At 25.8% G+C, this 27,389-nt stretch overlaps 8 protein-coding genes across 8 annotated transcripts; 3 read left to right on the top strand and 5 right to left on the bottom strand.

Annotated features, from left to right (window-relative positions):
* Window positions 1–3,686: 3,686 nt before the first annotated feature.
* LOC128965760 (RNA-binding protein 47-like) lies at window positions 3,687–4,895 on the bottom strand. Its single transcript, XM_054312524.1, has 3 exons — window positions 4,130–4,895; window positions 3,996–4,030; window positions 3,687–3,948 (listed from the first exon to the last, which is right to left on the bottom strand). Exons 1-3 carry the CDS (start codon window positions 4,669–4,671, stop codon window positions 3,863–3,865), a joined length of 663 nt encoding a protein of 220 aa, XP_054168499.1. The 5' UTR covers window positions 4,672–4,895; the 3' UTR covers window positions 3,687–3,862.
* A 1,408-nt stretch (window positions 4,896–6,303) lies between these two features.
* On the top strand, window positions 6,304–9,025 carry LOC128965681 (synapsin-like). Its single transcript, XM_054312424.1, has 12 exons — window positions 6,304–6,465; window positions 6,529–6,809; window positions 6,878–6,935; window positions 7,039–7,133; window positions 7,220–7,341; window positions 7,427–7,455; window positions 7,571–7,660; window positions 7,733–7,938; window positions 8,075–8,252; window positions 8,309–8,418; window positions 8,480–8,546; window positions 8,609–9,025. Exons 2-12 carry the CDS (start codon window positions 6,544–6,546, stop codon window positions 9,023–9,025), a joined length of 1,638 nt encoding a protein of 545 aa, XP_054168399.1. The 5' UTR covers window positions 6,304–6,465; window positions 6,529–6,543.
* A 1,732-nt stretch (window positions 9,026–10,757) lies between these two features.
* On the bottom strand, window positions 10,758–12,189 carry LOC128965984 (uracil-DNA glycosylase-like). Its single transcript, XM_054312779.1, has 8 exons — window positions 12,050–12,189; window positions 11,811–11,993; window positions 11,653–11,748; window positions 11,541–11,595; window positions 11,439–11,481; window positions 11,284–11,372; window positions 11,040–11,218; window positions 10,758–10,974 (listed from the first exon to the last, which is right to left on the bottom strand). Exons 1-8 carry the CDS (start codon window positions 12,182–12,184, stop codon window positions 10,831–10,833), a joined length of 924 nt encoding a protein of 307 aa, XP_054168754.1. The 5' UTR covers window positions 12,185–12,189; the 3' UTR covers window positions 10,758–10,830.
* Window positions 12,190–12,383: 194 nt separating this feature from the next.
* Window positions 12,384–14,679, bottom strand: LOC128965911 (SWI/SNF-related matrix-associated actin-dependent regulator of chromatin subfamily A-like protein 1). Its single transcript, XM_054312687.1, has 4 exons — window positions 13,562–14,679; window positions 13,247–13,497; window positions 12,729–13,175; window positions 12,384–12,653 (listed from the first exon to the last, which is right to left on the bottom strand). Exons 1-4 carry the CDS (start codon window positions 14,595–14,597, stop codon window positions 12,384–12,386), a joined length of 2,004 nt encoding a protein of 667 aa, XP_054168662.1. The 5' UTR covers window positions 14,598–14,679.
* Window positions 14,680–15,029: 350 nt separating this feature from the next.
* LOC128965977 (leucine-rich repeat and WD repeat-containing protein 1-like) lies at window positions 15,030–17,543 on the top strand. The gene is made up of 3 exons (XM_054312772.1): window positions 15,030–15,314; window positions 15,375–15,704; window positions 16,673–17,543. Exons 1-3 carry the CDS (start codon window positions 15,227–15,229, stop codon window positions 17,452–17,454), a joined length of 1,200 nt encoding a protein of 399 aa, XP_054168747.1. The 5' UTR covers window positions 15,030–15,226; the 3' UTR covers window positions 17,455–17,543.
* Window positions 17,544–17,626: 83 nt separating this feature from the next.
* Window positions 17,627–19,407, top strand: LOC128965978 (ubiquitin-conjugating enzyme E2 H). The gene is made up of 5 exons (XM_054312773.1): window positions 17,627–18,095; window positions 18,281–18,357; window positions 18,428–18,542; window positions 18,619–18,800; window positions 18,864–19,407. The coding sequence occupies exons 1-5, from the start codon at window positions 18,043–18,045 to the stop codon at window positions 18,980–18,982; spliced, it is 546 nt and encodes a 181-aa protein (XP_054168748.1). The 5' UTR covers window positions 17,627–18,042; the 3' UTR covers window positions 18,983–19,407.
* A 2,587-nt stretch (window positions 19,408–21,994) lies between these two features.
* Window positions 21,995–23,128, bottom strand: LOC128965690 (NADH dehydrogenase [ubiquinone] 1 alpha subcomplex subunit 5-like). The gene is made up of 4 exons (XM_054312437.1): window positions 23,047–23,128; window positions 22,893–22,937; window positions 22,721–22,837; window positions 21,995–22,672 (listed from the first exon to the last, which is right to left on the bottom strand). The coding sequence occupies exons 1-4, from the start codon at window positions 23,074–23,076 to the stop codon at window positions 22,502–22,504; spliced, it is 363 nt and encodes a 120-aa protein (XP_054168412.1). The 5' UTR covers window positions 23,077–23,128; the 3' UTR covers window positions 21,995–22,501.
* A 286-nt stretch (window positions 23,129–23,414) lies between these two features.
* LOC128965706 (RNA-splicing ligase RtcB homolog) lies at window positions 23,415–25,206 on the bottom strand. Its single transcript, XM_054312453.1, has 3 exons — window positions 24,991–25,206; window positions 23,841–24,926; window positions 23,415–23,786 (listed from the first exon to the last, which is right to left on the bottom strand). Exons 1-3 carry the CDS (start codon window positions 25,078–25,080, stop codon window positions 23,448–23,450), a joined length of 1,515 nt encoding a protein of 504 aa, XP_054168428.1. The 5' UTR covers window positions 25,081–25,206; the 3' UTR covers window positions 23,415–23,447.
* Window positions 25,207–27,389: the final 2,183 nt, after the last annotated feature.

Here is a 27,389-nt window from a genome sequence, read left to right as displayed (position 1 = left end):
TGTTATGGATTAACACTAAATAATTTTAATTGATTACACTTTTGAAAGTTTGAAACAATAGTATTGACATCAAGTCATTCAACAAACACAATATATGAATAAATTAGTAATATTGTAATATACTGTATAATAATTACTGTATTTATATAATATACTGTTTTTTTATAATTTAGATAAAAAAATATATATTTTATTATATCAATAACTATAGTTTTGGTATTGTATTAGAGTATTATAAAATATTATAGATATCAAAATTAAACATATTATAAAATTAAAAATGAATATTAATTTTTCAATTTTTATGAATCACATATATTTATATTTAATTTAATGTTATTTTTACAGAATTAAATAATTTAATTACATTTACAAAACTGATTAAAACTTAAATTTTAATTATTTGTACAAAAAATCAATTTATTTTTCATTACTGAAGAAATTCTTTTTTCAAGCCATAAAATGAAGAGACAAATGAAATGAATGTATGCATTGAATAGTCTTTTGTTAGAAATGAGTCTAAAGTTGATAGAGTGGTTGTGTAGTCCCGGAGCCCCAGAGCCCCACCCGATAGATGCCAATTGGAATTCCGTTGAATAGTAATAAATGACAAAACATTGCTTATCTGTAAAATATTTGTTACCATTTATATGTTGTAATGTCTCACCTATTGCTCCCTTAAGAATGCAGTTATGTTTGTTAGTTATGGTTGTTCTCCTGTTCCCAGGTTTGCTATTTTATTACACTATTTATTTATATGTATATTAAATATTCCCATAACATAACATACAGACCACAAATCTTCAACATTACTAACATTTGCAACAAATATTACTTTTTTGTAATGCATTAGTCAAAACAATTTAAAGATAATTACTATTTGTTTTACAAAAAAAGTAACATACTGTCACTTAATATTATAAAATAAATATATGAATTTTTATATTATCTTTAATATTAGTTTCAACTAACAAATTATTTGGTTGGTTTAATAAATATGTTTTAACAAATAATTTTTTTAATTATTCAATTGTTTTTTATTATATTTTTAGAATATTTTTTACTTTGATTTGTTTGTAATTTAAAAATTTGCAAATTTTTTAATTATAATTTTTAATAATTGATTTTAAATGTTAAGTTATCTTATTGTATTTTATATTACTTAATTTCACATAATTAGAATTTTGCTTATTAAATTTCTATTTATATTTTAGTTTTTTAATTTATTATATTTTTGTTTTATTTTAATAAAAAACTATATATATATATACAGTACTTAAATAAAGTTTTCGTTTTTTTGTACATTTGGGAATCCTACTTGTGATGTCACACTATTATCGATACCTACAATATTACTTTACAATTTGTATATAAAGTGTTTAACTTATATTAGTTTAACAAAATTAGTGTTACTAATATAAAACTTTTAATTCATTGGAAATATATTCAAACACAACATATATTATTTATTTATTACATTATTTACATTATTTATCATCAATTTATTATTATATAGATAATTATTTTATATCATTTGTTTTAAAATTATTCATTTAAATAAACGGAGTAAACATATGTTAAATTTATTTATATAAAGCAATGTACAATATATGCAAAAATATGAATTTATGAAAACATCAGGGTTGGAAAAATACAAGGTTTTCAATTTTGACTTTGTAAAATACAGTAAAATACAATGTACTGGATGTATTTTACAATTATAGAAAAAATATATTAACAATGATAAAATATTTATTTTTTATTAAGATTATTATTATTACATAATTTCAATATCGTTATTAGAATCGTTGTTTTCTAAAACTATTAAAAAATAATATTAATTATTTAATTAATATATTTCAATACCAGAATTAAATTGAATAGCTAATTTCAAATTTTTTCAAAATAAAAAGTAACTATTATTACAAAACATGTGTTTGTTTGTGAATCTTAGTATTTTTGTTACTAAGTAGCGCTAAAAACTTTTTGTAAGCCAATATTGTCATGTAATTTACATTGTATTATACTGTATACAGTCTGTATAATACGCTTTGTATTATAAATACACTTTGTCTCTGCCAACACTGGTAAACAAATTGTTTTAATATTATTTGGATAGATTATACTTAATATAAGATTGTCATTTTTACTATACAATTACTTTACAATTAATTATTTATTTAATTGAAGAGTATTTTCAAATATTTGATTGCATTTTATTTTTATGATATTATTTATATTATATTTATTTCAATAATAGCTTAATCACTAATTCTGTTTGTGTACCAGTTTTAAAGCAAAACAACACACAATATATACTGTAGTAAATTGAATATACTTTAAGAGTAATGCATATAAAATGTTAGGCGCGTGGCTTTGCCTGTATGTCCATAATATACAGTATGTTATATACCAGTAGTTGATTTTATAATTACTTTTTCGTGGCTTCTCTTTTTGATGGGTGGGTTGTTGGGTGTCAGACACTTATCAATGACCCATCAAACTACTCATGACTTAGATTTTTTTGAGAAAACATTTTTTACCTAAAGTTAGCTTTAAGTTTACAACAATATTAATAATATTATATTATTATAATTTTTATAAATATAATTATTTATATATACACAGTATTACACACTAACTGACAATTGGAAGAAAATTTTTATTGAATTTAGAATAACAAAAATAAATTAAAATGAATGCATAATTAGTGGCACTATTTTCACAAACATTTTTTGAAAGTTCTCATGAAATTCATTTCCATATGAATTAAAATGCAAAACCATAGACAAAGACTAAGTGAAAGACTACTGTACTGTAGCACTGGTAGCTTTCACTACTCTATACTACCCTCGATTTGTTGGTGTATTAGATATATACAGTAGTTTTACAGAGTATAACATACATGGCTTTACTTATTTGAAAGTGAGTTGAACTTAAAAAACCATTAAAATTGAATAGTTTTTAGTTTTTCGTGAGTCGAGGGATTGAGTTTAAAAAATTGAGAAACATTAGCACTGAAACACCTGTGCTCAACAAACTTATAAAATCAAATACTTATCTGTTTAATGCAATATCTATGGTTTACTGTATACTATATAATGTTGTTTTTAACAACCAAACTATACTATATTTATGATATGATGTGTGCCATAAAACAATTGCCCTGAGCAATTATATATAAACATTATTTACTATTTGACATCAATATTCTTATGTCTTTATGAGCTTATATTTTTTAATTTTATAATAATAAAATATTGTCAAAAATTTTATGTTAAATTTAGTTTATATGAATTACAAACTTAACATTAAGTATTTATGTTAAATATCTATTAAAAATCTAAATATTCAAATTTTACACTTAAAAATTAGTTTTATTTAATAAATTACAGTTTATTAGTAAATATAAGATAACAGTAATATTTGTTACATATAGTATAAAATAATAGGTAAATTGCTTTAAAATATAATGTCAATCAATATAAAACATGTTATGCACTTAAAATAAATTGAAGGTTAAGGCAATGAAATATTGTTTTTGTGGTCATAACTACTTTTAAATAATAAATGGTTTGAAAATAAGTTGGAAAACAGGTGGGTTCTCATTGCATTACAAGGTATCTAAATCATGTCTTTAAGTCAAAAATATTAATTGCTATATAGAAAGACGTTATAAACAAACCATATAACTTAAAATTATATAATTTTTATAATAGAAATACAGCAAATAATTAACAAAATGCAGTTTCACTTCAACAAACAATTAATACAATTTACTTGTCATAGATTATTGTCTAATTATTATTATTTTACTCAGACGATCTTTCCAACCATCATATAAAAGTTAAACAAAATAAATTTATGTGTGTATATTAGGTATAGTAGGTATCGCCCAATTCACCATCACTTGTGTGCCAAACATATGTAGTTTTCCCGATTTTAAATCTAAAATAAAATATGTTAATTGAAATTTAAAATTAAAATCAAAATACCTGGCAATAAAACCCTTCTGGCCATCGATGCGTGCCTTTAAAGTAAAATTAAACGATTAACACATACATATACACACAGTATATAAATATATAATAAAAATATTAATAATTAAAGTACTGTATATAGTATATACCAATGAGATTGATATGTAACAAATGCGAAACCAAGAGATGACATTCCTGTCGAGTTGTTATTCCGGTGCCGAACCACCACATCCACCAATCCTTGTGTTTTATGTGACAACTCTTCAATTACGTGCTTTTGAGTCACATATTGTGGAAGATTACCGATAAAAAGCCGATTGTTATCGAAACTTAACTGAACACCTATTGGATGGTTTGGTCTAATTTCTCTTCTGTTAAGTACTTGAACGGCACGGATAGCATCACTTGGCTTTGTATAAGTGGCGAAAGCATATCCTCTCGTAAGGCCACTAAAGTGCACTTTTAATCGTATCTGATATATAGTGCCAATTGATGATAAAAATGGAAATAACTCGTCTTCAAATAAATCTCGAGGAAGTCCTCCGATATATATTTCACATCCTTTTTCGGGTTTAGTAATATCTGTGCAATTAATTGGTGGTCCGAGTCGTCGTTCACCCTTTTGTTGAATTACTCGATAACCACTAACTATATTTAGAAGTGAATATTCTTCTGGTTTCTTCAAACTCATTGTTTCAGTTTATTTTAAAGCAAATCACTAAACCTTATTCAATGATTGAATGATAGAAATCAATTGACTTATGAATTATGATTCACTTTTTTTTATTTTTCCCATAATTTTATCACATTTTATATTCATTAAATTCACAATATTTTAGACAAATAATATGCTAATTGATATTTTAAGTCAAGTAAAGCTATCACATGAAACCTTGTTAATCTCTTTATCATATTATTGATAAAATTAAAGCACGTTATTAGAGTAGTCTACAAGAGACCCTACATAATGTGTATTATTATTAATTTGCTGTAGACATAAATATTTTCATTATTATAATATTTATAACATGAATTAATAGAAGAAAATCTAAGATAAATAAAATTACTTTATAGTAAACAATTTTATTAATTTTTAATATAAATGTTATAAATCCGCTAATTGATTAATCATTAGTAAGATACAAACATATTAGTAATAGTATAAAATTAAGTGCAATATTATATTTCCAATGATATTTTCAATATAACATTAATATATACTAAATTTTACAATAATTATTGTAATTTTGTTAATATAAATTTGCAAAAAAGTGTTAAAAAAATTTCATTAGTTTTTAGTAAAATTTTTAAATTAAAAGTTTTAGTAGAAAGTAATGCTTATTATTCAGTGCTTTTATTTTACATTTATATACTGTATATTTAAATAAAATGATACTGTATTAATAAAAATATATAATGTACTATAATTTTATTATTAATTGTAAATTTTTATAAGTTTGAATTATTTATGATATAAAAAATTAATATTTATTTTTATCAACATTTAATAAAAAATAAATAAAAAGCAAAATAGATTAGTATTTATTAAATTATATTAATAATAAAAGATTAAATTATCAATAGTATAGTAAACATTGTTTAACATCATTATATAATTTATGTGTTAAATACAACACATCACAAATAGAACACAGATCTGAATTTATTTAGTCATTAAAATATCCATTAATAATAAAATGTTTATAATATTATATTCTGTAGTATTAATGTTTAAATATTATTACTAAAATATATTATTTATAAAATATATAAATTCTAAAATTATATTATTAATTTCATTGTAAATACAATAATATACATTGTACAATAATATAATTGTTTGCTATCAATATATTTAATAGTTTTAATAATATTACTACAGTAGTTTAAAATAATTAGATTATCAATAGATAATATAATAAAAATTATTAAATAGTAATTTAGTAGTATTTGTAAAAATATATTAAATTGAGAAGATAAGCATACCATATAAGTAATAAATAAAAAGTAAGTATCTTTATATTAAATTATTAAAAATGATTGTAAGTTACTATTATATATTTTGATAACAATGTCCACAACAAATCTATTTGATATAATTATCTAAAAAACTAGTAATACGCAAGTCTTTGATGGGAATCAATAAAGCTTTGCCATAATATACATAGCAATGACTAGTGATACAAACAAAATGTCTGTTTTGATGTCTTTGGGATTAATATTTATATTATAATAATATATATTTGAATAATTAAAAAAAATATTTTGAGTATATTTATAGTAAAAAAGAAATCATTAGATCAGTTGTATATAATAAACAACAATCCCAGAGATTGAACCAAATTATTTGTCAAACAAGTAGTCGACCACTTCTTTCAAAATTTCTTTCTCAACGTTTCGCCAGAGCTTCGCCTCGACTACTAATTTCCTTAAGAGACGATTCTCTTCTGGAGACCTCTCGGGCGAAGGTTTTGAAGATGAATTGGTAGACATTTAAAAACAATCTATAGTTTTATATGAAATATGATTATATAAATTTTGAAATTAGGAAAATGAAAACCAAATGTCTGGATCACAGTCCAGAACTGATGCAAACCAAGTTCCGCCTAATTCAGTGTCACAGTCATCTGATTTGTCACTTAATTTTCGGGGCAGTAATACAACCAGTGCTCCGACATCACCACATCATTCAGGTGTCTCGTCATTTCTTTCAAGAGCGACATCATTGACAGGTAGTGTAACCTCAACTGTCCAACAAATTGCTAGGACTGCCACCAATAAAGATAGACAAAAAATTTTACTGGTAATTGATGACAACCAAACTGATTGGTCAGTACTTACTCCATACAAATTAATTTTTTATATTTATTCAGAATATATGGTTTTGTTATTTAAAGGTCAAAATATTTTAGAGGAAAACGATTACAAGGAGAGTGGGATATAAAAGTTGAACAGGTTTTTGCTGTTAATAATATATATTTCTACTAATTATATCATTACTTATAATAATAAAAATAAAAATGTGTTTATTTGTAAATTATATGAATATACACAACAGTCAGAATTTCGTGACCTAACATTAGCTGCAAATTCATTATCGGGAACTGTTGTTAGTATAATTGGTTTCGATAGAAGTGGTTCTAAAGTGGCCCGGTATGTGGGGATCAACCATTTATAGATAAATTGGTCTTTCAATTAATGAATGTATTATATTTGATATTCAATATATCGATCAACAGCTCATTCCGACCAGACTTTGTGCTAATTCGTCAACACATTCGTGATGTTCGTGAAGATTATAGGGATATCTTATTGGGACTCGCGGTTGGAAATGTCAAAACATTGCCAAACCCTAATCAAGGTTTTACTCATATATACAAAATAATAATTATACTGATTTCTATATACAGTATATAATATAATCAATTTTATTATTTTGTTTAAAGCATATAATTTTCAAGACAGGCCATGGGTTGTAAGTTAAATTTATTATCATATTTTTTATTATTACAATATTATTTAATAATTTATAATAAACATAAATTAATTAAATACAAATATATATTATTATTTTTTAATTTATTCTATAGTTTTCTCGTCTAATTGAAATTCAACGGAATTTAGGAAAAGAAAACTTTCCATTAATTGAACAAACATTTTATCCAAATCATCGAGAAATGGTTAAACATTTAATTTTATAAATATATTTGTTAAACATTTTTTTTTATAATATTGTCTATTATATGATTTAGTCGTCAACGACTCGTTTTCCATGTGTTGTGAAGATAGGTCCGTCTCATTCAGGTCAGGGAAAGATGAAAGTGGAAAATATGCAGGAGTTTAACGACTTGGCCAGTATTGTGGCCATCACTACCAACTACTGCACCGTTGAACCATTCATTGACGCCAAATGTGATATTCACATACAAAAAATTGGCACCAATTTTAAAGCTTTTGCGTAAATTATTATTATTATTATTATTATTATTATTACTACTACTACTACTACTACTACTACTACTACTACTACTACTACTACTACTACTACTACTAAATAATATTATTTTAATTTTATCTCATTTTTATAAATATAGACGTAAATCAATCTCTGGTAACTGGAAAGCAAATGTTGGATCCGCTGTTTTAGAGCAAATTAATGTTAATGAAAGATACAAGAAATGGATGGATGAAGTCTCAGATGCTTTTGGAGGACTTGACATCTTTGCAATTGAATTGATTGTTGGCAAAGATGGAAAGGAACATATCATTGAGGTTTGCTATAAATAATAAAAAATCTCTAAAAGTATTGAATGATTAAAAAAAATTAGGTGACGGGATCTGCAATGACACTTCTGGGCGAATCTCAAGAAGATGACAGACGAGCCATCGCTGATTTGGTTGTGCAGAGAATGCAATACTTTTGTAGACCAGCTATTGGGTAGAAATTATTATTTTATTAAATTTTTATTATTAATTAAAATTGATTTTATGAATTTTAGTAAACGTGCGAGTATTACAAGTGATGAACAATCAACTGAATTACCACAAACTCAATCAACACAACAGGTTTGAAATTTATTGTCATTTAAATAATGAATATCTGTTAAAAAATAATTATTATAATTAAGTTACCAACAAATGTGTCAAATGTTAATAAGATGGTCGCACAAAATCAGCCGGCAATGAATGCGCCTCCAATGAGGACACAGCCATTACCACAACGACAACCATCACAACCATCACAGCCATTACCTCCACAAACAACATCACAAACACAACGAACTGATTCTAAAGAAAAGAATGACATGAATATGACTTCTGGAGTTAGTTTGAGTAATCCATTTGCCGGTCAGTCTACAGGAAATGCCACTTCCAATGCAATATCGGGTTCAGATAATCAACAAAATGTATCACAAAACCAAAACAGACCAACACTTTTCAGAAGAAGTTCGCAAACCAAAGATGAAGAGACTAAAGGAGATGAAGGCGAGGACACTATGAAAAATCTAAGGAAGACTTTTGCAGGTATTTTCGGTGATATGTGAGGTATTGACCGCATTATTAAAAGTTTGTGCTAATTATGATTTCTACTAAATTAAACAATTATCTATAAAATATCTTAAGTTGTTATATTTAATTATTTTTTAGTTATGTATTTCATATTAAATATCAACAGTGATATCAGTATTATTTAGTGATAATATTTGTTAAATTATTAAAATGATGTTTTAATATAAGCAATATACCAATTAGGTACTGTACATTAGAGTATTATAAATGCATTAAAATGTTGATTACAATTAAGCAGTATGATGACACTTAAAATAATGATAAACTAAATTTAATTATTATATTCAATTATAATTAAGCATAATTAAATATACATGCTTTATACAGTATATAAATTAAGTGTATATACAATATATAGAATAAATTATTCAATATAATAGGTGTTATTTACTTTGCAAATATTAAATTAATAAATAAAAACTGTATGTATGTATCTTATGATTTATAAATTGTTAATTACTATACATGTATTATTTAATCTATATTATCATGATAAAACCTTTTAAAAATTAACCAGTACTAATTATTATATAAAAATTTACTAAATTTAATATACAAGTAAAACTTAGTACTATTTATATTGTCAAATAGTAGTGCATTTTTATAAATTATTATAGTATTTAATGTATATTATTTCTATTTCAAATTATATAATTATGTTTAATTGTAAATTATATCATATATTCTTAATAATTATAATTATAGGTAGTTTATAGCAAAGTCAAGTTTAGTGTCAATATTAAGCGATACAATCAAAACATTATTATTTGAGGCAATAATTTTAAATGATTTTTGGATATTAAATAAATATAATAAATGGTTAATTTTATGATAAACAATATATAATGGTACATAACTTCAGATATATATATTTATTTCAAACACAAATATTTATCAAAATTAATGATTTATTCAACGAATTTGTTGATATGTTAATTGTAATCAATATACTCTATATTAGACATATTTATGAATACATATACGATAAATAGTGTAATTGTTAACAATATTTATTAAATATATAATATCTAAGCTTAAATATAAAATGAGATAGTATTTCAAATACATTATTTATATTTATTTCGTTAAAAACAATTTTTATTATATTTTAGAACTGATTTTCAATTAAATGTTTTAAAAGATTGAACATAAATATTAAGTACAGGTATTTCATTAAAATGATTATTATTGAAATACTTCTCTTTTTTATTGAAGCTTACGGTAATAATGTTATACTGTTTACTATTTGGTAAAATAATATTAATAATGACTAACTAATCAAATTAATCAATCAATAATTAAGATTTGTTTCTTATTTTAAATTACAATAATTTAAATTTATTTTTATTAATAATCAAATGGTGGCCTTTATTTAAAAGTTGTTATCAAAATATAATTATAATATGTTAAAATCATTAAATTATAAAACAAACATGTTAACTATTAATTACAGTAACTTATTTGTTAAATTTCAAACCAATTAAATGCTTATGTTTTAACTTGAGTTAAACATTCAAAATATGCAGAAAATTAATAATTGAATTCAATACAGTATTATAAATATGTTAATTGAAATACTGTAAAAATACAATTTTCAATAAATGTGATTCAAATAACAAATGTTTATCAATTATATATTAAAAACAATGATAATAACTAAAAGTTGAACCATTAATAAAATATCTTTAACATAATGTTTTGACCGCTCCATCCCTTCATTATAAAACAATGTTTTAAATTCAAAAGTTTTTTTTAAATATTTTTAAATGAAACAATTATTTTATGGCAAATAATTCCAATCGATTGGTTTTTTTGAATTGTTTTTCAAGTAATCATTGGTTTGTGAGAAATGTTTGCAACCGAAGAATCCTCTGTGAGCTGACAGAGGACTCGGATGAACCGTCTGAAGAACTAAATGTTTTTTCTAAATTAATTAATATTTAAATCATTAAACTATTATTTGTCGTATTATTGAATTAAAATTAAAACCTTATTAATAAAGTTTCCCTTTTTGTGTGCATAAGAACCCCATAAAATGAAGACAAGTGATGATTGATTTTCATCTAACCATTTGATGACAGCGTCAGTCAATTTTTCCCAACCTTTTTCTGAGTGAGAGTTTGCTTTGTGAGCTCTTACAGTAAGACACGCATTGAGAAGTAATACACCTTTAATTAAATTTATTGTAATTACTATATAATTGAAATTTTTAAATCATAAAAGTATGTCAAACCCTGTTTGGCCCAACCAGTCAGGTCTCCGTGTTTGGGTTTATTGAAGACTTGTATATCATTTTCAATTTCTTTAAACATATTTTTCAAACTATATTTACAATAATTGCAAAATATTCATATTTTTAAATTACAAATAAATCATAAGTAAAAATACCTGGGAGGTGGGGGAACACCTTTTCTCACACTAAATGCTAAACCTAAAAGTGTAGAATTGATATGTATATAAATTACAGAACCGGTAATAAATTTTGCAAACCATGAGCTTGATTTGGTCCGTGATATGGGTCCTGTCCTAATATCACAACTTTAGTCTATACAAATAAATTAGATATTATTTATTAAATTTTAGTCATCAATTGATATATTACTTGAGATATATCAGTCATTGTTGTCCACGAGAAAACCTCATCAATAGATGGATAAATCGTTTCTCTCTTTCGTTCCAATTCTAAAAACTGACTTAACTTTAAAACAAATATAAAATATATAATAATAATTATTATATGAAAATATAAAAATGATTTACTTTAATAAAATAGTCTTTCGAGAATTCAGGTTTAAGTGCTCTAAACCAAGTGTGACCGATATTAGTGGACAGTGCGGGGGTAACCACTGACTGTTTGATAATAATATCCCTTATATCACATTTTGTTAGACTTAATATCGACTGTTTGCCATCAGCTTCTTTGGCTATCTTTTGCTGTTTCGTCTTTTATTAAATAGAAATGTTTTGAAAAATAAAAAATATTACATATCTTCGATTACCATATGATTGGCTCCATCATCGGTATTATCATTAGTTTCGGATAACTTTCGTTTAATAATTTGATTTGTTTTAAAATACGAAGTGATAGATCTTTGAGACATATTTCTACTTGAAATAAACAAACATTTAAGCATCGATTCTGAGGTTTCACTAAAATTCCTATAAACTAACAGTAAATTTGTAACAATTTAATTATTTTCATGTATTTTCAAATATATAAATAATAAAAACATATATTCATTATAACAAACATAAATTCAAATTTACAATTTTTAAAAAAATATTTCACTCAAATAAGTGAATTATTATAAATTACAATCTATTTATAATAAATTAATCTTTAAAGTTATCGCTGAGAAAATCATTCATTTCGTTTTCATCGAGAGATTCAAAGAAGTCTGTAATCAAATGTTGTTCCGCCTCTTTTGCATCGATAACAGTGGAAGCGCTATCAAAGTTATCTTTACTGAGACCCGCTTTATTAAGAACTTCAAGTTTTTTGCTAATCATTGGCCAAACCATATCATCGATTGTATTTTTAGCGACCAAATAGTATATTTTAACATTATTTTGTTGACCGATTCGATGAATGCGATCCTCAGCCTAAATAAATAGTATTTACAGATAATTAAAAAATTAGTATATTTTAAATAATAAACTTTAAATTAATTAAAAAACCTGAGATAGTATTCCTGGATTCCAAAAGATTTCTGCAAAAACAACGACTGAAGCAGAGGTCAAATTAAGACCCGTAGCACAAGCAGTGATACTGAGAAGAGCTACTCTACATTTTAATACTTCTTGGAACTGCTTACAGGCCTCTTGTCTATCAAAAGCAGAAGTCGAACCATCGATACGAATGTGATTAATGCGCTTTTGAGCCAACATTTCTTGTATACCATCCATCATAATCTTGTGGTGACAAAAACATAAAAACTTAATGTCAAGAGTCAATAGTTGTTCCAAATATCTGCAGACTGGTTCCAGTTTGGCAATTGCACTGTCCATATACCACTCAAATAGAGTTGTATTGTTTGTTTTAGAACTGCTTATATTCGCAACTTTTGAATAATTAGATAATTTTGTTTTCTCTTTATCAGTCATGTGATCTATTTTTAGCAGAATCTTAAAAATAAAAATATTTTTTACTTTATTTTTCAATTATATACAGTATATTAAGATTATTGTTAACAAACCATTTCGCGAGTCTTTTTAGTTAATTGAGTCAAAACTTGAGTCTTAAGTCGTCTGACAAGAATAGTTCCCTCTAAAAGAATTTTGAGTTCATCGAGATTTTTGGCGCCCTTATAGTCCCAAATCTGTTTAGTTTTACCCCATTTGCCTCTTTGGAAAAATTGCTTCAACTTTCCATCACAATAGCGAATACCAAACTCGTGTTTACTTGAAAACAGTTTAGCATTAATTAACTTGATTTGTGTGAACAACTCTATTGATACAATAAAAATTCAATATAAAGTTATTGTAAATATTAAATATTAAACAAATTATACCCATAGGTCGGGAAAGGGCAGGAGTTCCGGTTAACAAAATAATCCTATTCACAGCTTTAGACAATTGTGTGACCGATTCGGTTCTGACGGCACCATCAGTCTTGATATAATGACTTTCATCCAGAATAACCATATTATATATCTGATTGTATTCAATACTAAATTGATTTTTCATTCTTGCCATCAAATCATAGCTTATAATAGTAATCATTGATTTTGATAACTCTTTTTCTTTTATAACGATAAAAACATTACTCTCATCTAAGTTTGGCAACCATTCAATAAGTGAGTCTCGCCATTGATATCTTAGAGATGCCGGACATACTATAAGCAATGGCCAGTCTCGACGAAACCATTGAGCTATACATATAGCTTGTAATGTCTTTCCTAAACCCATATCATCAGCTATAAGACATCGACCACCTGTTCTGATGCCAAATAAGATGCCTTCAATTTGATACTCGTATAGCCTTTGCATTAGTTTGGGTCCAAGTCTTTCATTGAGATCTATGTCTTCTTTTGGTCGATTTTTAGCTTCAATTAGAGCTGTCATCACTCTTTCAGGAACCGCATCAGTGAATTGGATGTCCACTGAATCAATTGATTGCAATTTATTCATAATATTTTTGTAATCATTGATATCAAAAGTCCATAGTTTTGTTGTTGGATTCCAATCGCGTGAATTGATTTTTCTAAAGATTTCAATCACTTGTTTATTATAAGAGATATCAATTTCAAAGCGTTTAGTCGATACTAATTTCATTGATGACATTAATACGGGTTTCTTATTGTTGTTACAGCTATTGGTAACAGATGTGACAATTGGTTTCATCTTAATGTTAGTCAAAGCACTGGTCGATGGCTTTGTGGTCAATGTGTTGACAATAGTCTTGTCATTTGTCTTTGATATCATTTCATTGTTTTCAACGGCCATACGTTTGTTACGTCTTTCAATAGCCTCTAATCTCTTACATTCAATCATTGCCTTAATCTGCGGATCTAATGATCTGCTATTTGATCTCTCATTGTTATCCATTGCAGTTATATATCATATCATATATTATATGATATGTTATAATATGTTTCAAACAATTGATTAATTAATCAATCAATCAATCAATCATTTATAATATCATATTTGAATTCAATGTTAGTATTGTTGTAATGAATATATGGAAACAAACTCTATCTGAAAACACTTACCAATAATACAATCAATTGCTATCTAATTGAATAATCATCAAAAAATGCAATCAATTAAATATATTAATAATTGAATGATAAATACAATACAGAAACTTATCAATCAATTGGCGCTCAAATAACTACACGATTATAACGTATGAAATACAGTACAGTATTATTAATACTAATAAATTGTGACAATAACTGCATTTACGTCATGTTTAGGGTTTACATATACAGGTATAATACATATCAATAAACAACGTAATGTATGATTGACTTCAATGACTGTGTGTTTGATTTGATGTAAATGTTTAGTTAAGCTGTAAATCACGTGAATTATTGATTGAATTGAATGCGCGAACCATTGATAGACTAATTGATAAACTAATTGATTGATTGATAGACACATTGCTATCATTTGATGGATTATAAGACACAAGAATATTGTCAACATATGAATGACTACTAATTGATACAATGATGACCACAAACAATGATCAAGACATTGATCCACAACTTAATTACTCACCAAAACTGTTTATCAGATGTCACTGCAGAAAGAATGGTATTATATTTGATAATTTGTGATAATGTAGTTATAAGAGACCTATTTGTCTCAAAACAGATCCATTTGATAACTCAACAAATATATGGAGCGCAACATTCATTGCAAAGATAACTGAGTTTGAAGACAACAGATTTGTGGCCACTTGTGGTGCAAATATGGTCTGTATTATTGATTGCAAGAAATCTATTGAAAACAACGAAAAGTCAGTCATTGCCCGATATATTGATGACAATGTCAATGAAGATTTCGTTTCACTCGCGTGTACTTCAGTTAGCGTTAAAAATAAGGAAGAAGTGATGGTTTTGGCGGTCGGAGGGAAAAAACACATCCTTTTGGTCACAAATTTTCATGGATTTCATTGCTATGAAAAGTTTGACTCACATTCAGGTATGTATTGTTTAGTTCAACAAATGTCACAATATATAGTATTTTACATATTTATGTTTATCTGTTTCCGGATTAATATCTCAACAATGATATGATATTTGTCTTGAGATGAACAGAAATTTACGATAAAATTCTTAGAAACTTACAGTTAATAAACTATAACTAACTCATAACTAACTGGTTTTACACTTACGGTAACAGAAATACATTGATTCTAATAAATTAGTGTATGATTTACCGTAAGTTAAATTATTGTTAAGACCAATGGTGTCAACATATGTATTAAACTGATTAATACACGAATTAGTGATTGTTATTATAATTTATTTATTGATTTAATTTTTGGAACAAATGTAGATTATAGACAGCCAGTAGAAAATTATTTGCCCCAAACCCATCCCCACCATGCATTAGTTCCCTGATACAATTTGTGGTTTGCATTAGTTCTCTGGTACTATTTGTGGTTTGCATTAGTTCCCTGGTACTATTTGTGGTTTGCATTAGTTCCCTGGTACTATTTGTGGTTTGCATTAGTTCCCTGGTACTATTTGTGCTTATGAACTTTTTGTGCTTGTGCTTTTTTTGTTTTTTTGTGCTTTGTAATTTGTGCTTACTGTAGATGAACTTTGATTTGTAAAATACTGTATATCTAAACAATAATTATATATTAATTTATTACTGTATATACAATATATTATAATTTTATTAAAGAACTTGTATTTTATCATAAAGTTTGATATTTAGTCGTTTGACATATTTATATAATAATGAAATCAATTACCGGTAATACAACTAAAATTTATTTTAATATAAATTATTAAAATCAGTTTAAGCATTGATTTGATAATAATAATAAGTACCGGTATTATAATTTTGGTTCATTTCTAACAAATTATATATAATGACTACTGTAATGAAAATAAATATCAGTAAATTAAATATAATAAAAATTATTGATTTATATTTAGATCAAATCAATTCATTGAACTTCATTTCATCTGATATACTGTTCAGTGCCTCTTACGATAAGACTATAAAAATGTGGCGAATTTCTAGTCCAGAAAACACCAAAAGATCACATTTGTTGACAACAATTGATATCAACGACAATCTGTTGAGTTTGTGTTACTCTCATAAATACCAACTATTGTTGGCTTCGGGTTTCAAAGGACTATACTTTTGGTCGAATTCAACTGATTTGTCTTTGCTTAAGAACTGTCAACCAAAGTCAATGGTAACACAACTGAAGACAAAATATTTGATCGATGGATTGACATCTATTCCTATATATGATGACATTATTGCCATAAGAATCTATTTGTCAAAAATGATTACCATTATTGACCTCAAAAGAGTTACTCAAGAGATTAATAAAAATGATAAATCCGGTAAAGATATGAAAACTATAACTTTATCTAAAATAACAAAAGCAAAGCTTAAATCATTTGATGGATATTATCCTTATATATACCTATCGGCACAAAAAGATCTATTAGTGAGCGGAGGACCTAATGGTCAGATTTGGATATATAAGACTAACCGATTGAAAGAGTATTGTGAGGCCAATGAATTGATAAGAGCTGATCGTGTTATTGAATGGCCAGCAATTGAAAACATTATAAAAGATAATAAATGCATTATTGACGACAAAAAGCCCGTTATTATTAACACTTGTGTTATAAGTGGTGATCTTCATTACCTCATTGGTTGCACACAAATGAATTTAGTCTGTATTTGGCACAAGACTTAGTTTCTAATAAATGATTGATATTTGAATTTTACTATTTATTGATATGTATTGTAGAGATAATAATGTTATAATATTTTGATATTTGTTATACTGTACTGTACTGTAGTGTAATACTGTAATAAATGATTGACTTATACTGTACTGTATATAGTGTTAAAGGTATGTAATGTTTGTTTGTTGTTGTGTTGAACAGCTGAGTGTTGAATGGGTGGTAGTATTGGTAGTGTTGGTCGTCACTGACTGAGCGCACAGATGCTGTTTGGCAACCAATCAAAGCACCCAAAGACTGGTTTGACGCCTAACCATACGTACAACACTTCGGGTGCCATTGTGTGTGAGTGCGTCCATACAAAGTGGTCACTGATTTGCATATTTAGTGATCAATTGATGTCAATTGTGTCCAATACTAGCAATAAAGCCAATGAAGAGCACACTTGACGTTAAATAACATTAGTCTATACTATAGTAGTCTATAGTCTATAGACCTAACTATACAGTCATAACTGTGTTGTTGTTGTTTTGTATCCATTGTTGTTGTAATTGTGCGTCAAATTGGTCTCAAGTGTCTAAATAGTCTTAGTCTTAGCCATGTCTTCACCATCAGCTGGAAAGCGTCGGATGGACACAGATGTACTCAAACTGTAAGTCACAACATATTATTAGACAATATATTGAAGACATTATTACCAATCATATGATGTATTGAGTAATACATGTATTACTTATGATATATGAGTTATCCTTGAATTGTGTTTTCACTATAATTGTAATCAAATATTATATTTTGTTGTTATTGCTAATTGTTTTATACAWTCATAATGACTAGCATTGAATCCAAGCACGAGGTGACCATTTTGGGCGGTCTTAACGAGTTTTGCGTCAAATTTTATGGACCAAAAGGAAGTGAGTTTGACCATCAATAGTGGTCTCATTAATTGTCTTCAATTAATTTGATTTCTTGTACAACCATTAGCTTCATATGAAGGCGGAGTTTGGAAAGTTAGGGTCGATTTACCCGAAAAATACCCATTCAAGTCACCATCAATTGGATTTATGAATAAGATATATCATCCAAACATCGATGAAGTGTATGCCATAGACATTGACTATTTCATTGAGTTGTTAATTAATTTAATTAATCGGTGTTTTATATGTTTATATCAGTTCAGGAACTGTATGTCTGGATGTCATCAATCAGGCGTGGACTGCATTATATGACTTGTCGAATATCTTTGAATCATTTTTACCTCAATTGCTGACTTACCCGAACCCAATTGATCCGCTCAACGGGGACGCGGCCGCCATGTATTTGCATAAACCAGAAGAATATAAACGCAAAGTACAAGGTTTGTACTCAAATAAATGACTTATTGTTTGATTATATATAATAACATTTTATGGTTTGTTAGAGTACGTCAAGAAGTACGCCACAGAAGATGCTCTGAGAGGTGAAGAAGACGAGTCTGATAGCAGTGAGTCAACAATGAGTGACTTCTCAGATGACGAGACAAAAGATATGGAGCTCTAACATAGGCTTAACACAGCTATCATCCAATTATTATTGCATTCATTCATGTTTTGGGAAATCACTTATTATTTGGAAATTTTCCTTTTATTTTAGTTGCTCTTCATTTTATATGTTGTATTGCAAGACAACTATCCAAATGCTGATCAAAACTTATTGTTTTTTTTTGTTTTAATTAAAATTCATCGTAACATTAATTATGTAATACACATTCATTATGTAAATTACTTTAAACATCATATAAACAATTACATGATTATTATTATTAAAGTAGAAGTTATTAAAATCGGGGCTTTTTTCAACTCTTTAACTAATGCTTTCTATAATGCATTATATCAAACAATTTCTATTATTTGTATAACTAATATCAATATATATACAGTAAGATATATTTAGGATTATATATTCAAATAATTTTTATTTATACTTATTATAAATACTTGATTGTCTTCTCATTTTATTGTTAATATATATATATAATTATTATATTGTTATTAAAATGATTGTGCTTTCTCTAAACAGTGAAATATAAAATTTACACATCTATTATAAATATTAAATAATTAAATGTTAAATAATTAGATTCAAGCCCCACATAATAATTTGATATTATTAATTGTTTCTATTATTTAATTTTTTAGATATAAGACAATTGATATAACTTAACATTGAATGAGTTATAAAATATAATCTATTTATAAATATACTTTACAGAGAATATAATTTTAATTATTAATTTAATAAATATATTTACATAAACTCACATATATAGTAATTTGTTAATTAAATATATTAGAAATATAATGGTATTTTAAATATTAAATTAATCAAATAAATTTGTTTTATTTTATTGAAAACTTATTTTTTATTGTGCATATTTATTTAAAATAAATTAATATAATTGCAACAAAAACTAATTTATCGATAAGTATTTTAACATTTATATCGAAACTTATTTAATTGATTTTAATATAATTTATTATATTATGCATAAACACTAAACTAAATTGAACTAATGTTTATACTGCATAAAAGTTATATAAATTATAGATTCTATAATATAGAAACACATTTTTACTCATAATTTAAAAATAAATAAAGTTTTTGGATTATATACTACAGTAATAATAACATTATATTTAACATACAGCTATCCCTAATTTTATAAATCATAAAAAATATTATAGTAAAATAATGCAATTAATTTTATATATTAATTTTAGTCAAACTTATGTATATTTTAAGATAGAATAACGAGACTATTTATTTTATAAAAATATCAAACTTGATTCATTAACATAAAAATTTTATTATTAATGTTTTGTTATATCTAAAAATTACAAAATAATTTTATTAATTTTAACAAAAAAGCATAATTCAAATTTATTTAAATTTTTTGTGTTTACATTTTATAGTAAAACTTACATTCTTTTAGTTTATACTTTAGCTAAATTAAATCTTGTGCGTAAACTATCTAAAAGTAATTAAACATATTTTAACAAATAAAAGTAATTTACTTAATAATAATTTAAAAATTTTAACTAAAATTAGTTTCTAAAAGTAACTAAAAATTGTTGATAAAATATTTTTTATGATTTATAAATCGATTGAGTTAATCTATATTTTAAACCAAATGGCATAAAAATTGGTCAAAGGTTTTTGAATTATTAGTATTTTTATTACTATATAATAGTTGTTTTGTTGGCTGTATATAAAAATTAAGTTGCAATGACTTCTTATAATTACATAAACATAATTAAAATATACTATAATAAAAATAATGTAATTTTTCACTGTATTGTTCAATATATCGTTTTGATGAAATAATACACAAAATGGTAACAAAAGATTAATTTTCTGTCAATTCTGTCAAAAATACAATATATTACAATCCATAACAATATTATTTATTTTATTTTATGACAAGTCCTTTGCTACTATCGGAAAATAATAGATGAATAAACTTATATTATTTCAGAATAGATTTTATTTTAACCAAATTTAAAATATTTAGTTTTTATTGTTCAGTCATATCATATATAAAATTTAAATTATAAGAAATTATAAAATCAACAAAACTTTAAATTAAATTAATAATTTAAAAAACGAAAAACAAATTATATATATATACGTTATAATGTAAAATTTTTTTTTAATAACTTATGTATTTATTAATTATTAATTCAATAATAATAGTTATTTTTATTTTGTTAATAGCTGTTAAAAAAATATGTCTATTTTGTCAAATATTATTATTTTTAATTTAACAAAAGATGTCTAAAATTATTTGAGATTTGTTTGCGTAACGATTGAATGTAAATTCATGTATTCAACTGAATATTATATTTTGGTTCTCAACACTTGAGATAAAATATACACTTTGCACTAAATTGTGTAACTAAATAACAAATTGTATAAATTATTTATTTTCATTTTTTAACTTTAAATTATTATAAAACATTTTGAATATACTTTATTTATATTTAATAATCAATTAGTCTTATTAACAAAACTAAGAAAATGTTAATTTATATGAGAATTAGAGTATAAAAATTTATGTATATATCGTATATATTTAACGGAAATAACTTTGCTTTAAGTATGTGAATAAATCATTATCAATATTAAACAATAATTGTAATATAATAATTAATATTAACTATTGTTTTATTTGTAATATTTTATATTGAAACCAATTATTGGTTTCAATATAAAATATTACAAATAAAACAATAGTTAATATTAATTATTATATTTTGAATATTTTGATCTAACTTTTTGTTACCTAAAGATAAATTGTTATTTTATTTTTTTAAATTTTGAAAAAATAATTTTAATGTAATTTATTTTAATTACCGTACCAGTAATACTTAAAATGTTAAAACAAGTATCTAATTGGTTTTAATAAAAACATAGCACCAATAAATTGATTGTCCTGGATCTGTTTTGTCAAATTTTTGGTCAAAACAAATAAATTATATTCTATATATAATGACATGGACAATTTTAATTAAGTTACAATAACTACATTTAATCATTATGTATTTAATTAATATACAGTATATGAATGAATATAAATTACCGTATATTCAAATCTTTAATTAAACAAACATTGATTTATTACTATTTATTGACTACAAATCAATTAATATAAACCGTTATATAAATGATAACTTTTGTCAACTATTTTATACAAAATGAGTTAGTGATCACACCGGTAGTGGACATGTCTCGGGTCGAGTGCAGAATATGACCAAATAAGACAACTTTAAATGAAAACATATAATTATCAAGTTTTCTCCAAAACCCAACTCCATGTCTATGATTTACACCGAGTCCTCTGACTTACAATTGTTATATGTTTTGATAATTTCTTGTTATAAATCTGATTGTTAAACATCTTTAGATAATTAATGTCTAAATCCGACAATAATTGGTTTTTATTTAAATTAAACTATATTTATAAGTATTACGAGACTACACAACACTATTATTTGCAAATTGATGTCAAATAAGTCTGTTTCAGACATGAGGCCATTTCCATTGATTAATTGGTGGTTTCGTTATCAACGGTTCCCACGCGCGGGTCTCTGCAATACGCTTAGAGAGTGCCAACTCATTCTCGGCCTGAACTATCACTTCTTCAATCTGACCACAATTTATCTTATCTTCAATTGCTTTCACATCTTTCTCCTACCAAATAAATAGGTCAACAAAACAAATGAAAATAAAGACACAAACCTTCATAACGATGGCCAACCTTTCGTTGACTGTTTCAGTCGTATATTTCTTGTATGCGCTCTCGTCGGGCATTTTGGCCAATGTTTTCAATATTTTGTTGTAGAGTCGGGTCAGCGACTAATTAACAGAAAGACATAAGAATTGACCAAATGTTTGGTTTGCAATCACTTACATAATGAGCATTTCGGGCCACAAGAAGTCCCGTCAAACCAGTTGTCTGATACATACATGACATCAATTATATATCATAACAATTATTAACCACAAGTGATCACATTATCATCATATGGTGATCACCATTAGGTCATATCTTCAATAATACTAACCTTTTTGATGGCACCACTCATTGCTATCATTCAATGTTATCAAACTATACTAAAGTATAATAATATGTTTACTGTATATCAAACTGTATTCAAACATTAGTTTATTTTATTAATGTATTTATATATGTTTTATCACTCAATAGATAGCATTATGTGATAATTGCATTTCAAATACTTTAAATAAATTTATATAATAATAAATTAGTAACTATTGTAATAATAAATTTATAATGAAATTCAAATATTTTACAAAATTATAATTATCATATTTTATAGAATAATTTATAAAAATTAATTAAATTATAAATAAATTATAAATAAACTTAATGTATAGAAATACTGTAGTGTTTATATAAAATAGTTCCTCAAATATATAAACTTTTTATTATATTTTAATAAATTTATCCTTTAATTACGGCAATTGGTCTTAATTTGACACATTTCTTGCTGATGCCGACATCATGACAAGTGTTGACCACATCCGTCACATTTTTGTATGATTCGGGTGCCTCTTCCATAACCAATTTAGGTGACGCCACTCTAATTGATATACCTTTGTTGGCCAAGTCCTCTAAAACCTGTGTATAGTCCAGATTACGGCGTGATTTAGCCCTTGAAAGAGCCCGACCGGCGCCGTGACAGGTCGTCCCAAATGTTTCCCTCATTCCGGTCTCAGTTCCAGTTAATACATAACTACAAGTGCCCATTGTTCCACCAATAAGAACCGGTTGACCTGTTAACTAATAAAAGTAATATAAGTTATAATAATGTTAATAAACTCATTATTAAAATACCTGATAATCAACGGGAATGAGTGGATGGTGTGGAGGGAAGGCTCGAGTGGATCCTTTGCGATGAACTAATAATCTTTTAAGCTTTCCATCGACTAAATGTTGTTCTTCTTTTGCAATGTTATGCGATACATCGTAAATGACGTGAAGATCTAAATCATCGGGAGTTGTGTTAAATGTCTTTGCAAAGGCTTGTCTTGTGAGAAAAGTCATAGAACTCCTGTTAACCCACGCAAAGTTGGCCGCAGCGGCCATTGCTTTCAAGTAGTTTTGTCCTTCCTCTGAGTTGATACGAGCGCAGGCAAGTTGTCTGTCATTGACTTCAATTTTGTCTCTTTTCATTGCCTTTTCCATTAACAGAAGTGCATCAGTGGCCACTTGATGACCAAATCCTCTGCTGCCACTATGAATCATAACACATACCTGTCCTAATGACTCGATACCCATTTTAGCGGCATTTTGTTTGTCAAATATCTCGTCTACTACTTGAATCTCTGCGTAGTGATTACCTGCACCAAGAGTTCCCAATTGAGGTAAACCTCTCTTTTTAGCCTTCATCGACACTTTTGATGGATCGGCTGAAAGCATACGTCCATATTCTTCACAATGTTCTTTATCTTCAGCCCATGCATAGCCTTCTCTTAAAGACCAATCGACTCCCATTTCAAGTGCATCCTCCAAATCTTTAGCATTCATTGGTATAATACCTTTAGAGCCGACACCAACTGGGATGTGATCAAAAAGAGATTGAGTCAACTGTTCCTTCACAGGATTAACATCTTTTTCAAACAGATTAGTCCGAAGTAATCGTACGCCACAATTGATATCAAAGCCCACACCTCCGGGTGAGACAATAGCTAACGGATCATCCATATCAAAGGCGGCCATATTTCCGATGGCAAAGCCATACCCCGAATGAATATCAGGCAAACCTATTGATTGTCCAACAATACCGGGCAGTGCGGCCACGTTTGCAATCTGTTTAACGCCGGGCAAAAAACCTCCGATACCTCCGGGCTTTGTACTCATTCTTAACTCATCTAACATTAACTTCTCCAACGACTCGTTCACATAAAACACTCCTTCTGTCTGAAGACAATCAAATGTTAAGTGAGATAATCAACAGTTAATTGATGTGTCAAATGATACAGACCTTCATATTTGGTACAAAACCCTTCTTAATAATCCATTTGTTGTTATATTTCTGCAAATATTGCAGTTCTTCCTCATAGGTTCTCACCATTTCTGATGATATCTTCAGTTATTATTAATGAGATAATTAAAGTTGAGTTTTATTTATAAATGATTGCAATATTTGTTGCGATTATTTTCAACACATGTGTTGTTATGTTTTGTTATTTAGGATAACAGTAATATGTATTAACTCTACGATAGCATTGCGTTAGACATTGTATTACATTATACTGTATTAGTATTGCACTGCAATTTACTGCAATATTTTTATTGATTATTTTAATAAAAATAATATTAATTAATATTAAATTATATTTTAGGTTAGATTAAGTTAGATATCTATCGGTATATCTATAGATTAATAGTTATAATTATCAATAAATAGTTGAGTATATAAAACATTTTAGACATGAGATTCACAGAATAACATAAATTTAATACTTTATATCATATTTGCAAACTGTTCTCAAAGTTGAAGATTGATATTAAAATATATAAACTAATTGACTGTAAATTATATGAATTTATTGTTACTGTGATAGGACTGACCTCAAGTAATTAAAACATAGATATGTTATAAAATTTACTGTATTCAGCATCAGATATCAACATTATATTAGGATTTATTTGTATAGTTTTTCTATAAATATTTATTAATTATATAAATAATTTAATTAAATATAATTTATAATAGAGTTATCATGAGAGACAAACAACTGGTAAAACTATAAAGCAATGATTAAGACTATTATAGTAATTAATATATTAATATTTCTATAGACAATACTATATATAGGCTATATCTTAAAATCAGACCCGCATCAGACTCCCGACTCATAATGTTTTGTGAATATCTATTAAACTATATTTTTAATATAAAAATGACCACAAGTGGCAAAGTTATAGATAATTTTAGACTCAATATATTTATAATTAATTATTTTTTATTTACTCTTATGATTGGCCAGATAATTGCATCAGAACTCTTTTAACAGGTCTGATGCAATTATCTGTCCAATCATAAGAGTAAATAAAAAATAATTAATTATAAATATATTGAGTCTAAAATTATCTATAACTTTGCCACTTGTGGTCATTTTTATATTAAAAATATAGTTTAATAGATATTTACAAAACATTATGAGTCGGGAGTCTGATGCGGGTCTGATTTTAAGATAGAGCCCTATATATACCGTATAATTCTAGAATACTTGATGACATTATCTCAAGAAATATGAGTTTATTAAATAATAATATATTCAATTATATAAATATCTTTTAATTATCTATTATATCAGATCTACCAAACAATAAATTTACCAAGTTGTAATAAGTAATATTGTATACAGTATTATATAATAATTAGGGTTAGATTGAGATTCCCAGGGAGGGAAGTTCCCAAATAAAATCCCTCCAATTTTCCCGGAAAATATGGAAAATATATTATATTCCTTCCCTTGATCGTTAGAAAGGGAAAATATAATTTGTCATACATTAAAAAGTACATAATCTCAATGGCTATGTGTTTCAATTGGGACCATTATGTTAGTAATAACTCAATCAAAATATGATTCAAATATTATTAAACATTTAGTAAAAACATTAAATACATTTTGTAGACATTTACTATACAAACGTGTTTTTAATTAAACATTATGTAATGTGAGTTAGGGTACGATAGGTGGTACCACAAGGAAATGTCTTCCCAGGGAATTCCCAGGGAACAGGGAATATAAGGAACTTATGGAAAATAAGACGAGGAAGGGAATCTGATCTAACCCTAATAATAATATTGTCAAAAATGAAAAATTACAGTTTATTTTGTTAGTAATTTTTTAAAAATTATTTTATTTTTATAGCGTTTTAGCTTATGATTGGTTATAATTTAAATATTTTTATTTATTGTAAAAGTGATTACATTTACTACTTAACAGTTTGATAGTAAGCAATATTATTACCGGTAATATAAAATTTAGGTATAATTTTATACAAATTAATATGTAGTTAATCGTTGTTTATATATATAGTACAGTACTTTGACTTACAAAAAACACCCGTTTTTGTAGTAAATGTATGTTTTGCACAATATTTCCATAAAACTTGAAAATCCTAATTTTTAACCGAGATTTTTATAGATACTATTTATTTTATGTAAGATAAATAATATATTAAAATTTATATTAAAAATTGTAAATTATAATTGTTATTACCTTTATTACCTTGTTACTATCATATAATTGTTCTACTATAATATAATTAATCTATAGACAAATTATATATATAATATATACTGTATCTATATACTTATATTATAATATCTAATGTTAATATAATATATATAAATTATATACTGTATAT

Source organism: Oppia nitens, unplaced genomic scaffold (genome assembly GCF_028296485.1).
Source record: "Oppia nitens isolate AA-2021 unplaced genomic scaffold, nextdenovo-longstitch-racon4-pilon3 scaffold18_pilon_pilon_pilon, whole genome shotgun sequence".
Lineage (NCBI taxonomy): Eukaryota > Metazoa > Arthropoda > Arachnida > Sarcoptiformes > Oppiidae > Oppia > Oppia nitens.
This window is presented reverse-complemented; position numbering and strand designations above follow the sequence as displayed.

Bases quoted from the DNA above. Each gene is read 5' to 3' on its own strand.
- LOC128965760 (XM_054312524.1), bottom strand. From the start codon at position 4,671: ATGAGTTTGAAGAAACCAGAAGAATATTCACTTCTAAATATAGTTAGT. The intron at 4,031-4,129 runs GTATATACTATA...TTTACTTTAAAG, and splicing joins GTTACATATCAATCTCATTG to GCACGCATCGATGGCCAGAA. The intron at 3,949-3,995 runs GTATTTTGATTT...ATTTTATTTTAG, and splicing joins CAGAAGGGTTTTATTGCCAG to ATTTAAAATCGGGAAAACTA.
- LOC128965681 (XM_054312424.1), top strand. From the start codon at position 6,544: ATGTCTGGATCACAGTCCAGAACTGATGCAAACCAAGTTCCGCCTAAT. The intron at 8,253-8,308 runs GTTTGCTATAAA...AAAAAAAATTAG, and splicing joins GAAAGGAACATATCATTGAG to GTGACGGGATCTGCAATGAC. The intron at 8,419-8,479 runs GTAGAAATTATT...TATGAATTTTAG, and splicing joins TTTTGTAGACCAGCTATTGG to TAAACGTGCGAGTATTACAA.
- LOC128965984 (XM_054312779.1), bottom strand. From the start codon at position 12,184: ATGCTTAAATGTTTGTTTATTTCAAGTAGAAATATGTCTCAAAGATCT. The intron at 11,596-11,652 runs GTAATATATCAA...TTATTTGTATAG, and splicing joins CAATGACTGATATATCTCAA to ACTAAAGTTGTGATATTAGG. The intron at 11,373-11,438 runs GTATTTTTACTT...TTGTAAATATAG, and splicing joins GGTGTTCCCCCACCTCCCAG to TTTGAAAAATATGTTTAAAG.
- LOC128965911 (XM_054312687.1), bottom strand. From the start codon at position 14,597: ATGGATAACAATGAGAGATCAAATAGCAGATCATTAGATCCGCAGATT. The intron at 13,498-13,561 runs GTATAATTTGTT...TTGTATCAATAG, and splicing joins TGCCCTTTCCCGACCTATGG to AGTTGTTCACACAAATCAAG. The intron at 13,176-13,246 runs GTTTGTTAACAA...TTTATTTTTAAG, and splicing joins CTAAAAAGACTCGCGAAATG to ATTCTGCTAAAAATAGATCA.
- LOC128965977 (XM_054312772.1), top strand. From the start codon at position 15,227: ATGATGACCACAAACAATGATCAAGACATTGATCCACAACTTAATTAC. The intron at 15,315-15,374 runs GTATTATATTTG...GTCTCAAAACAG, and splicing joins ATGTCACTGCAGAAAGAATG to ATCCATTTGATAACTCAACA. The intron at 15,705-16,672 runs GTATGTATTGTT...ATTTATATTTAG, and splicing joins AAAGTTTGACTCACATTCAG to ATCAAATCAATTCATTGAAC.
- LOC128965978 (XM_054312773.1), top strand. From the start codon at position 18,043: ATGTCTTCACCATCAGCTGGAAAGCGTCGGATGGACACAGATGTACTC. The intron at 18,096-18,280 runs GTAAGTCACAAC...CATAATGACTAG, and splicing joins GACACAGATGTACTCAAACT to CATTGAATCCAAGCACGAGG. The intron at 18,543-18,618 runs GTATGCCATAGA...TGTTTATATCAG, and splicing joins CATCCAAACATCGATGAAGT to TTCAGGAACTGTATGTCTGG.
- LOC128965690 (XM_054312437.1), bottom strand. From the start codon at position 23,076: ATGATAGCAATGAGTGGTGCCATCAAAAAG. The intron at 22,938-23,046 runs GTTAGTATTATT...TGTATGTATCAG, and splicing joins TGAGTGGTGCCATCAAAAAG to ACAACTGGTTTGACGGGACT. The intron at 22,838-22,892 runs GTAAGTGATTGC...TCTGTTAATTAG, and splicing joins TGGCCCGAAATGCTCATTAT to TCGCTGACCCGACTCTACAA.
- LOC128965706 (XM_054312453.1), bottom strand. From the start codon at position 25,080: ATGGTGAGAACCTATGAGGAAGAACTGCAATATTTGCAGAAATATAAC. The intron at 24,927-24,990 runs GTCTGTATCATT...GATTGTCTTCAG, and splicing joins GTTTTGTACCAAATATGAAG to ACAGAAGGAGTGTTTTATGT. The intron at 23,787-23,840 runs GTATTTTAATAA...TACTTTTATTAG, and splicing joins TCATTCCCGTTGATTATCAG to TTAACAGGTCAACCGGTTCT.